The sequence below is a fragment of the Takifugu flavidus genome, chromosome 19 (assembly GCF_003711565.1).
Source record: "Takifugu flavidus isolate HTHZ2018 chromosome 19, ASM371156v2, whole genome shotgun sequence".
NCBI classification, from domain to species: domain Eukaryota; kingdom Metazoa; phylum Chordata; class Actinopteri; order Tetraodontiformes; family Tetraodontidae; genus Takifugu; species Takifugu flavidus.
The window spans coordinates 7191788-7203240 of NC_079538.1; the positions used below are offsets into that span (position 1 = coordinate 7191788).

General features: G+C 45.8%; 2 protein-coding genes across 4 annotated transcripts; both read right to left on the reverse strand.

Moving 5' to 3' along the window:
- Positions 1–485: 485 nt before the first annotated feature.
- On the reverse strand, positions 486–1999 carry LOC130516547 (F-box only protein 30-like). The gene is made up of 3 exons (XM_057017656.1): positions 1895–1999; positions 1210–1431; positions 486–1129 (listed from the first exon to the last, which is right to left on the reverse strand). The coding sequence occupies exons 1-3, from the start codon at positions 1997–1999 to the stop codon at positions 935–937; spliced, it is 522 nt and encodes a 173-aa protein (XP_056873636.1). The 3' UTR covers positions 486–934.
- A 4663-nt stretch (positions 2000–6662) lies between these two features.
- Positions 6663–10379, reverse strand: LOC130515793 (F-box only protein 30-like). 3 transcript variants are annotated; one of them, XM_057016278.1, is made up of 3 exons: positions 10127–10379; positions 7387–9291; positions 6663–7306 (listed from the first exon to the last, which is right to left on the reverse strand). In XM_057016278.1, the coding sequence occupies exons 2-3, from the start codon at positions 9229–9231 to the stop codon at positions 7112–7114; spliced, it is 2040 nt and encodes a 679-aa protein (XP_056872258.1). In that variant the 5' UTR covers positions 9232–9291; positions 10127–10379; the 3' UTR covers positions 6663–7111. The 3 variants fall into 3 exon arrangements, with proteins under 3 accessions (XP_056872258.1, XP_056872257.1, XP_056872259.1); XM_057016277.1 differs by having other exon boundaries at positions 10087–10378; XM_057016279.1 differs by lacking the exon at positions 10127–10379 and adding an exon at positions 9582–10061.
- Positions 10380–11453: the final 1074 nt, after the last annotated feature.

Here is an 11453-nt window from a genome sequence, read left to right on the forward strand (position 1 = left end):
TCTTTGCTGTTTTTATCCTTTGTGAGGCACTTTGTGCTACCTAGCGTATGAAAAGTGCCATATAAATAAAGATTGATTTGATTTGATTTGATTTGATAAAACAAACCTGGAACACTAAAGTTCAAAATGGTGGACGAGCTGTGGCTATGTTGCTCACACACACCTATTTTTACTTTCTACGCAAACAAACGTAATCGTTCTTGGCCAGAGGTACACAAGCAAAGACGCCCAGTTCTGCAGAACTGAACGAGCTACCAGCTGCTGCCAAGACAGTTACCAGGAATGGGTGAGTTTACCTGTCCCGAAACCACCAACCGCCATTTAGCAGGTGTGTGTACAATAGGAGTGTGTGTAACACTTGTGTGGGAACACCTTGACAGCATAACAGGCATTTATTTGCCCACAAGTACTAACTTGACGGTTACATAGAAGATTTATCACCTCTGATAATTATAGACATAAAATAACAAGAACTTGACTCAAAGGAATGTAGATAGTCTTTATTAAATGCAAATCGTGTCTGTTACCTGGATATCCTCAGAATCACCTATATTCTGCATTGTTTAGGGTCCCGTGGAAAGCTTGTTTAAAGTGCTGGCAGCTAAGTTCTCAGACACAGAAACAGTGCAAAACAAACTGATTTTTCAAAGATTAGAACTAAAATGTCATCAAGACCATTCAATTCCCAGACACAAGTAAAGTGAATACGTTGTCTTCAGGAGGGGAGGCATTATAAAAATCCCAATCAGGGTAGAATTTAAGCACAAATCCATGCAAAGATAAATTCTTACCATCGTTCTCTAAATATACTGAAAGAGCTGTGGCAATCACTGTTGTTTAAGGCTTCTTCCATAGATTAGTGGAACATAGAAGGAGTAATGCTCACATTTTGTGCATCTACAAAACAGTGGAGTGACGACAACAGATTGTCAGCTCAGGTATTGATGTGGCGCAGCGCACAGCGCAGAGCCTGTCCGTCCTGAGCGTTGCTCATAGCAGGAAGAGGCACAGGCTCCGTCTGCTGCTCCACCACGTTGAAGTCACACTTGGCCAGATGTTGGGACATGCTGGGGACATCAGCGAAATGCCACGACAGCACCGGGCTGAACGCCGTACTGAACCGCCACACCTGTGGATCACAAGAGCTAGCTGTAGCCGCGGAGCGAAACGCCGCTAAAGCATCGTTTAACATACGAGAGCTGCACTTACTTTGTTTTTGATCTGCCACGACACGGCGCCAGGAGCGCTGGGGCACATGCGACGCTCCCACTGCAGTTCTACAATGCCCCTGGGCTGAAGGAGACTGGAACACACCTCCCTCATAGTCCGCGAAACCAGGGACAGCTGGCAGAGGCTGAAACTGTCAAGGTACCCGGCTACATTCCTCAGCACCTCAAAGGGCAGCCCGCTAAACTGGTCAATGTCGATTCTCTACATTGTTATACGGTGTATAGGTGTATGTCTATATGGGAGATCTGTGTGGGAACGGAGGGACGACTCCAGCCCTCAAGGACTGGGTTTGTCCAAGGCTTCTCACAGGAGGGACGTATGCTTTCCATAAGGCATTACATCTCCCTCTGTGCAAGAAGAGGGTTCGCTTGAGAAACATTCCACAAATGAACAAATCACAGTTGTTTCCTTAGGGTAAAGTTCTGTTTTAACAGGTTTTGACTTATGGCATCTAGAGACTCTGGTTTCCATAGACTTGCCAGACAAGTACATCTCAACGACAAACACAAATGGTGTCTTAAACGTGGTCTTAAAACCATAGGAGACAACAGATCCCTTGAGGGGACTCTGACAGGAGATGGAGTAGCCCGGCCACACAGAAAGAAAATAGCTACCACACATTCACAAATGGTGACAAAGTGACAGTAGCAATACATGAGTTCACTATGGTGTATGGTATATCTGGCTGAGGTCTCCAGCCAGTGTCTACATCCAGCATAGCACCTTTGGGATGTTTCAGGGGTAGGTGGGTTTCCAGCACAGTGTTCATCTTTATCTCCCTCTCCTGACTTACAAAACGTGCACGCTGAGTTGCCACCAGTCGTAATCTGACCATCTCTGTGGGTTCCAGATCCTTCCCTGATGTTTGAGCTCAGAGTCAGAAGGCAGAACGCAGAGTCGGCGGACAGAGTCCCACCAGAGACAGCGGCTCCTCTCAGCTGACACCACCGCTGCTGCGAGCTTCAGCCGGGACAAAAGGTGAAACGCAGGGAAAGAAATAACAAAGGTGCGCGGTTCCGTCACTCTCCGCCCTTTGATTGATGCACTGATGACAGTTTAATGGGCACAACAGCTTACCATTTTGTTATCTTACCCAGTCCAAAACTGGTCTGACCAGCTCGCTCAGAGCTCGCTGCCTCTCCACCAATGAGGTAAAAGATGTTTTTAATTGTGCCCACAGGCAGTTGGACAGAAAAAATATTTTAGCAAAATGCACAAAATAAGATTGAAGGTGAGCTTAGCTCCGAGGGAACAATGAAAGGGGTTCCTTTGAGCCGACCGGCTGTGGTTAAACCTCAGAACACAGCGAACATCCAGCAGTATCAGCATTTTAAGAGTTTACTTTGGGCCTGTTATTACAGGGCTGCAAGGCAACCAAAACCCTCCACTGCAGCCCTTCAGCCCTTCAGCTGCTGGGAACATTGTGACATCCAAATCTCCCCTTTCATCTTCCAGCATCTCTCACATTCCTCCTTTCCTTATAGGATCCGTGAAGTGACATCCTGCAGATGATGGGCTTATGGAAGTGTTTTGCAGATGAAATATTAAACGTCTGAGTTGAAAGCCAATTTAAATCAGGCATAATCAGGCATAATTAGACAAAAACCGGCATAATTAGACAAAAACCTTGATGGTATTCTCCTTACTGAGACATGGCTTGGCACTGATGCACCTGCTGTTCTCACAGAGGCTTGCCCCCCAGATTTTAACTTTTTATTTTCTACAAGGGGGGGTAGGAAAGGAGGTGGAACCGCCTCAATAACAAGGACCGAAATGTCTTCACGCGAGGTCTCTTTTAATACGTTTACATCATTTGAGCATCATGCATTTGTTTTTAGCAGCCCTCCGATTTTAAGCATAACAGTTTATAGACCACCCCAATACTCCACCTCTTTTATCAGTCAATTCTCAGAATTTTTATCAATCATTTATGCTAAATACAATAGGATTTTAATAACTGGTGATTTTAATCTACACCTCAACAACGCCTCGGACCCAGCGTCCAGAGAATTTTTAAACCTCCTTCACAGTCTGGATTTTAAACAACATGTCACACAGCCGACCCACAATAGAGGGCGCACCCTGGACCTGGTCATAACCTATGGCCTGTCCGTGGGTGGGTCCTCTGTTGTGGATCTGGCCGTGTCTGACCACTTTTGCGTGTTTTTTAACATCACCAGTTTTAACCAGCGGGGGGCCCCTGTGAGAGCGATGAGGAGACGCTACCTGACTCCTGAAGTGGCTGCAAATTTTATCCAGATTTTACAGAGCACTCCTGCAGAAATTTTACCAGCACCGTGTGATTTTATTGTTGACACTTTTAACAATAAATTAAAGTCAACGCTGGACTCTGTGGCTCCACTTGTCACAAAAACTGTACGAACAAAACGTGCACCACCGTGGAGAAATGAAGAAACTAGAATACTGAAAAGAACCTGCAGGAGTGCTGAGAGGAGGTGGAGGAAATCCAAACTGACCATCCATAAAGAAATATTTTATCAACACCTCAAAACCTACAATAACACAATCAAGCAGGCAAGAACTTCCCATTTCAAAAAACTAATCTCCAACAATAAAAACAACCCCAAATTTCTATTCCACACCATTGAGCTTTTAACCAACGGTAATTTTAACAGGTGTCCCACAACAACGACTGACACCCTCTGCGAGGCCTTTGCAGACCACTTCAGGAGTAAAATCGATAATATTAGATCCAGTCTTTTATCACAGCAAATTTTAATCAACAACACTCCTGGATCATTGCTTCCACCTGAGGAGACACTGGAGAGTTTTGTCCTGGTTGATGCGAGGACACTTGGTCGAGTTTTCTCCCAAGTTAGGCCCACAACCTGCCTTTTAGATCCAATTCCCACACCGTTTTTCAAAACATTTTATGGATTCTTTGAGGAACATCTCTTATATATGGTGAATTGCTCTCTTCAGACAGGTGTCTTCCCCACCTCCTTTAAAACGGCGGTGGTGAAGCCCCTTCTGAAGAAGAGCAATCTAGACCCCAGCGTTTTAAATAACTATCGGCCAGTATCCAACCTACCATTTTTAAGTAAAATTTTAGAAAAACTTGTTTTTAACCAAGTAAATGATTTTTTAAACTCAAATGATATTTTAGAGAGGCATCAGTCTGGTTTTAGGATGAACCACAGTACAGAGACAGCCCTTTTAAAGATTTTAAATGACATCAGGTGTAACCTAGACAACAAAAAGCTCACGGTGTTGGTTCTACTGGATCTGACCGCCGCTTTTGATACAGTAGACCACCATATTTTATTGAATAGACTGAAGAACCTGGTTGGCCTCTCTGGTACTGTTCTTAACTGGTTCACCTCCTACCTTAGTGATCGAAGCTTCTTTGTAAGTATGGATACATGTTCCTCGAGAATCCATGAGACAAAGTGTGGGGTTCCCCAAGGGTCAATTTTAGGTCCAACCCTTTTTAATCTTTACATGCTTCCTCTTGGGGATGTCATCAGGAGCCACGGCATCAGCTTCCACAGCTATGCTGACGATACGCAACTGTACATCGCCGTGGCTCCTGATGACACAGGGCCAGTTGATGCCCTTTTTAACTGTATTTTAGATATCCAGTCATGGATGGCAGAAAACTTCCTACAGCTCAACCAGGACAAAACAGAAGCCTTAGTTATTGGTCCTGAAGGTCAGAGAGAGAAACTTTTTCCAAAATTGAAGGATTTTAAGCCATCTCAATCTGTAAAAAATCTGGGTGTGATCTTTGACTCTGAGCTTAGTTTTATTCCACACATCAAAAACATAACCAAGGTAGGTTTTTACCACCTGAAGAATATAGCCAGAGTCCGCCCGTTTCTCTCTCAGGCCAGCACGGAGGTGCTGATGCACGCTTTTATCTCCTGTCGTTTAGATTATTGTAATGCCCTGCTCTCTGGTCTTCCAAAAAAGAGCATCACAAACCTACAATTACTACAAAACTCAGCTGCACGAGTGCTGACGAGGACCAGAGGGCGGGAGCACATCACACCAGTTTTAGAATCGCTGCATTGGCTACCCGTGCGTTTCAGGATCGATTTTAAGGTTCTTCTATTAGTTTTTAAATGTCTTAATGGTCTTGGCCCGACTTATTTATCCGACCTGCTTTTATTCTATCATCCCTCGCGGACTCTGAGGTCCTCCGACACCGGCCTTTTAACCATTCCACATGTAAGCACTAAAACGCACGGGGAAGCGGCCTTCAGTTATTATGGTCCCCGACTGTGGAACAGCCTGCCGGAGAACCTCAGGGCCGCAGAGACTGTTGAGATTTTTAAAAAGAGGCTCAAGACACACCTTTTTAATCAAGCCTTTAATTGATTTTCTGATTATTTTAAATTTATGTCTTATCCTTATTTTACTTGACACTTTTACTGTTTTACTCCCTCAGTTCTTATTCCCAGTTTTTAGTCTTTACACCTTTTATCCCATTTACTGTTTTAGTCTGTTGTAGTCTTAGTACTGTTTTACTGCTCCAATTCTTAGTTCCTCAGCTTTTAGCTTTTATACCTTTTATCCCATTTACTGTTTTAGTCCTTCAGTTTTTAGCTCCAGTGTCTCCTCATGGTGTTTCCTCATGGGGGCCTGCCAGGCTGGGAGATGTTTCCGGTCTACCGCTGGGGGTGCTGTCCCATTGTCGACCCTGGACTGGGTGGTTAGGGGGCTCTGTGCTTTGGCGTGGAGCCTCCGGACTGTCCGGGTCGGGGTGGTCTTTGTGGCGGTACCACCTGTGGTCGCGGACCGTGACCTCCCTCGGCCTGGTAAGCCTCCAAAGGTGGCGTCTCCTTCGCCTCAGGTCTCGGTGCCCAGCCATGTCTCAGCTTGCCTCAGCTTGTTTATGTGTGTGGGTGTGTGTGTAAGTGTGTTGTATGCATGTGTGCGTGTCTGTCCTTTTCTTAATTCTGTTGTTCTCTTTGCTGTTTTTATCCTTTGTGAGGCACTTTGTGCTACCTAGCGTATGATAAGTGCCATATAAATAAAGATTGATTTGATTTGATTTGATTTGATAAAACAAACCTGGAACACTAAAGTTCAAAATGGTGGACGAGCTGTGGCTATGTTGCTCACACACACGTATTTTTACTTTCTACGCAAACAAACGTAATCGTTCTTGGCCAGAGGTACACAAGCAAAGACGCCCAGTTCTGCAGAACTGAACGAGCTACCAGCTGCTGCCAAGACAGTTACCAGGAATGGGTGAGCTTTCCTGTCCCGAAACCACCAACCGCCATTTAGCAGGTGTGTGTACAATAGGAGTGTGTGTAACACTTGTGTGGGCACACCTTGACAGCATCAGGGAACTAAAACTGTACAGGCATTTATTTGCCCACAAGTACTAACTTGACGGTTACATAGAAGATTTATCACCTCTGATAATTATAGACATAAAATAACAAGAACTTGACTCAAAGGAATGTAGATAGTCTTTATTAAATGCAAATCGTGTCTGTTACCTGGATATCCTCAGAATCACCTATATTCTGCATTGTTTAGGGTCCCGTGGAAAGCTTGTTTAAAGTGCTGGCAGCTAAGTTCTCAGACACAGAAACAGTGCAAAACAAACTGATTTTTCAAAGATTAGTACTAAAATGTCATCAAGACCATTCAATTCCCAGACACAAGTAAAGTGAATACGTTGTCTTCAGGAGGGGAGGCGTTATAAAAATCCCAATCAGGGTAGAATTTAAGCACAAATCCATGCAAAGATAAATTCTTACCATCGTTCTCTAAATATACTGAAAGAGCTGTGGCAATCACTGTTGTTTAAGGCTTCTTCCATAGATTAGTGGAACATAGAAGGAGTAATGCTCACATTTTGTGCATCTACAAAACAGTGGAGTGACGACAACAGATTGTCAGCTCAGGTATTGATGTGGCGCAGCGCACAGCGCAGAGCCTGTCCGTCCTGAGCGTTGCTCATAGCAGGAAGAGGCACAGGCTCCGTCTGCTGCTCCACCACGTTGAAGTCACACTTGGCCAGATGTTGGGACATGCTGGGGACATCAGCGAAATGCCACGACAGCACCGGGCTGAACGCCGTACTGAACCGCCACACCTGTGGATCACAAGAGCTAGCTGTAGCCGCGGAGCGAAACGCCGCTAAAGCATCGTTTAACATACGAGAGCTGCACTTACTTTGTTTTTGATCTGCCACGACACGGCGCCAGGAGCGCTGGGGCACATGCGACGCTCCCACTGCAGTTCTACAATGCCCCTGGGCTGAAGGAGACTGGAACACACCTCCCTCATAGTCCGCGAAACCAGGGACAGCTGGCAGAGGCTGAAACTGTCAAGGTACCCGGCTACATTCCTCAGCACCTCAAAGGGCAGCCCGCTAAACTGGTCAGCCTGGGGTTCACGTGCATTATTTACATTAGGGCAAGGCCGGACCCCGAAAGACCTCAGGTGCCTGTCATGGACCACCTTGGCTCCCGCGGTGGACGGGTAAAACCTGCGCTGGGAGAACGTGCAGCCATAATATGCAAGGGGGCAGCGGTGCTCCATCCAGCCGTTGAGACCAGCGTGGATGTCACCGTGGACGTTGGTGAAATGAGAGGGAAACTGGTCTCGGCGGAAGGCCTGACCACAGACAAAGGGGAACATGTGCTGGTGGCGGGGGGTGGCGGGGAGATAGCGATTGTGCGGGACCGCCTCAACTTCCAGGGCTTCCAGGACGAGGCCAAGGCGTAGTGTGTGGAAAGGACTGGGGTAGGAGAGCTGGGGGGCAGCGTGGTCACACGCCGACGCAGACGCCATCTCACCCACTCGCGTGCTGGTTACCAAGATTGCTGCTGGGAAAGTGAAAGTCTGCGTGCCGAAATGGACGCGATGGGCGTCAGCGTAGACCGTGTCTGAGATCCTTTTACACTCTCTGGACTCTTCCAGGCAGAAGAGCAGAGCCTCGGAGATCAGATCGGTCTCTCCCACAGCCAGGGACTCCTCATCCTGCACCAGATCTGAGGTATCCACTGATTTGGTCTCCATTGTTGACAGCGAGCTGTCTGCGCTGGAGTCAATATGTCCATTGGCCAGTGAACATTGACCATCTTCCCTCAAAACCTGGGCCTTTTCTGAAGGACATGGCTCTTCCAGGACCACATGAGCCGCCTCTGGAGTTGCCATGGGTCCCTCCTGCGTGACACGAGGCCGTGTTGTCGTCACCCCGACGTCTGCTGCTGCCGACAGGGGTCCATTTGTTGTGTTCACAGACCTGCCACCGCTTTCTTCCACACAGGTGGAACAAACAGTTTGTTCTTCTATCACCTTTTTAGTCAAACCTTCTGCCGCTTTAGCCGTAGCGTCAGATTGTGGGTCTCCCGCGCTGCCAGCTACACCCCCCTCTCTGTCTACACACTCCAGAGAATTAACGCTGCCAACAATTTCTAAAGCAGCAACTAAGCTTCTGGCGGTCTCAACCGTGGCCTCGTACAGAACACCAAGGTGCTGCTCGTTGAAGACATTAATTCCACTGGCAATTTTCTCCTTTCGAGAATCTGAAACTGAATCTGTGGCTTTGTCCTCTTTCCTAAGAGAGAGAGGTGGTGCTCTTTCTACACTGGGTGCCATGGCAATCACCTTAAGGGACTCCAGTAGTGTTCGCTGGTCCTGGAGGGCGAGCGCCATGTCCAACTGCTCCACCTCCTCTACGCCCCGGCTCAAGCTCTCATAGGAGGTATAGTCAAGGCAGCTAATAGGCCATCTGTTCCACTCCATAGTACAGCACACTACTCCTGCTGGGCACACTTCCAGATGTGCATACATCTGGTTGCGCACAACCCTGGCAGGACAGCCATTGCCACTGTTTAGACAGGGGACCCTCAGCAGCGGACAAATGAGGGAGTGTTCTTCAGCTTTGCAGGAGTGAAACACGGCGCCACATAATACTGGACAATAGATGAGTTCACAAGAAATCCCAGGCTGAGATCTGCCCACGCATCTCTGGTTAAAACAGGATAGACAGTGAGCGTGGGCCTCCTCCATTCCCCGGAAGCAGATGAGTAATCTTCAGAGAAACGCTTGGTGAGATGCACCGGAAACGTCCTGCCAAATAAGCACATTTCATTTCAAGTGAAGCAAGTCAAATAATTTTCCTTTCTTTAGTTAAGACTACTTGGTTTGGTCAGTCCCAAAGATAAAACCTGAAACATCGTTTACATTTAATATTGCAATATATAGCACGTATATGCAGTGATCACTAGACACCACCGGGTGGCGCTCGCCTCAATAAGCGCATTATATTTACATTAATCTATTGAGGATAAAAGTTCCATATTTATAGATAAACAGAAATAGAGCCGCCACTTAATACAAATACAAAAGATACAACTCACCTCTCAAACATACACACAAAAAGTCCTAAAAATACATAATAAACAATAGGATTCACAATCTTCAAACATGTAAATATACAATTTGCCCAGATTACCCTTCATTTTTTCAGACTGAAATCGTCAGTAACTGCTCGGTTTAACTGACTACACTCACTTACTCGAGCAGTAATTAAATTATGGGACGAGTGACGAATATCTTTCGAGTAGGTTTGCTTTAATTTGATCGTAGTCGTGTCATTTTCGTGCTCTGAGAGGTCCAAAGCAGCCTTGACACAAAAGAGATGCAGGACGGTAAAAGAGGGACTGAGAACTCGGTAACTGCAAGCCCATTTGTGGTCAATGGTTCGTTAGCGGTGTAGCTAACTCCGTTCAACAGCTAAACTGGGGAGTTCAAATCAAGCCAAGCGGTTGGCATAAAAGCGTTTCCATCGCACTGTTGTGATAAAGGAAACGAAACGTAAAGTTAGGGTTGAATGTGTTGGAAAACAGTTTTTAGTTTGGTTACCTCTAGGAGTAAACTGTTCCGGAAGTTAGCCGTAACTCACCCGTGACGTCGATACTTTTTTCCCATTCAAAACTTTATTGACAAGTTTGGATTTTCTGGTTTGGTGTCTTGCCCATAAAAAACCTGATCACATTTACTGGAACTGGAATTGTAAGGGGAAATAAATAAATTCAAAGGAGGATTTATAGAGTCTCAAAGAAGTCTGCTTTTAAATGTTCAATTGAAAGAATATCAGTGTGAATAAGGAACTAAGGCTGGAACACGAAAGGGCAAATCACACTATAAAAAAAAGAGTACGTTCCTTGTTCTTTATGTCCATTATGAGCCTCGGTCAACAGATAATTGCCACCCACTGCGGAAATAAGATTTTTCTATATCTTGGAGTGAGCAGATCCTGCCAGCAGAGGTCATCGCTGCATCACTTCATCGTCAGCCTTGGGTTCTATACTTTGAAACATGTTTCTTCTCACCTTCTTAACCACTTTATTCCTTTCAGGATCACGGTGGGGGTACACATATAGACGAAGGCAGGGTGCACCCCTGGATGATTCACCAGTTCATCACAATGTGAGCATGGTACATTGCTCAAGGGTGCCTCGGCAGGAAGGCGTTCTGGCACTTTCCCTGCTTCCCCTACTTCCCCGTTTTGTCAGAACAAATTCCAGACATGGAGCTTCTCCCTAATATCTTTTTTTGATCCAGTAGGATGCGTGGCAGTCAAATGTTGTGCAAGCACCATGTCCAACCAGAGTCTGGAAGCTTCAATTGGCTCCAGAAGTCTCTATTTCAGCACGGTAAACAGAAAACAATAATGATTTCTTGACACATTTTTACAAATAAGTGTTTTGTACTCTGTCGTCTATCTGTTCTTTTGCAGGCTGAATAAATGAAACTGATTAAGGATGCACCACACAGCTAGAAAAGAAATCACAAGAAGCAATAGTGCTGCTGTTTTAAATCCATTATACCAGAAGGCCTGGCTGTCAATGCCACGAAAAAGCCAAGAATACCATCATCACCCTATAGGCCCAAAGTGTAGCTGCAGCATCTGAGAAGTGTCTCCATCCAAACTTGTCACTTCTAGTTTGGTTCAATATCAGATGGTCCCTGCTGAAGCCGGGGGCACCAACAGTGTCATAGCGACTATTATTTTATTAGTGATTTATAGTGATTGGTGTTTGTCACAACATGACCCTAAATGTATATTCGGTAACCCCACCCCCACCCAGGGGAGTGGAAAGAATAATAAAATGACTGACTGTATTTTCAGACTAGCCTTGCCAATATATTTATTGCGTCTCATGTCCATGGTAGTGATTAAAGCTCAAGTCAACAGGTTGAAACTGGTCTCTTTGGACCCTTTTGTT

Excerpts from the sequence above, each read along its gene's own strand:
- LOC130516547 (XM_057017656.1), bottom strand. The coding sequence starts at position 1,999 with ATGAACACTGTGCTGGAAACCCACCTACCCCTGAAACATCCCAAAGGT. Across the intron at positions 1,432-1,894 it reads CAGATATACCATACACCATA|AGAATCGACATTGACCAGTT; the intron begins GTGAACTCATGT and ends ATAACAATGTAG. Across the intron at positions 1,130-1,209 it reads CGTGGCAGATCAAAAACAAA|GTGTGGCGGTTCAGTACGGC; the intron begins GTAAGTGCAGCT and ends TGTGATCCACAG.
- LOC130515793 (XM_057016278.1), bottom strand. The coding sequence starts at position 9,231 with ATGGAGGAGGCCCACGCTCACTGTCTATCCTGTTTTAACCAGAGATGC. Across the intron at positions 7,307-7,386 it reads CGTGGCAGATCAAAAACAAA|GTGTGGCGGTTCAGTACGGC; the intron begins GTAAGTGCAGCT and ends TGTGATCCACAG.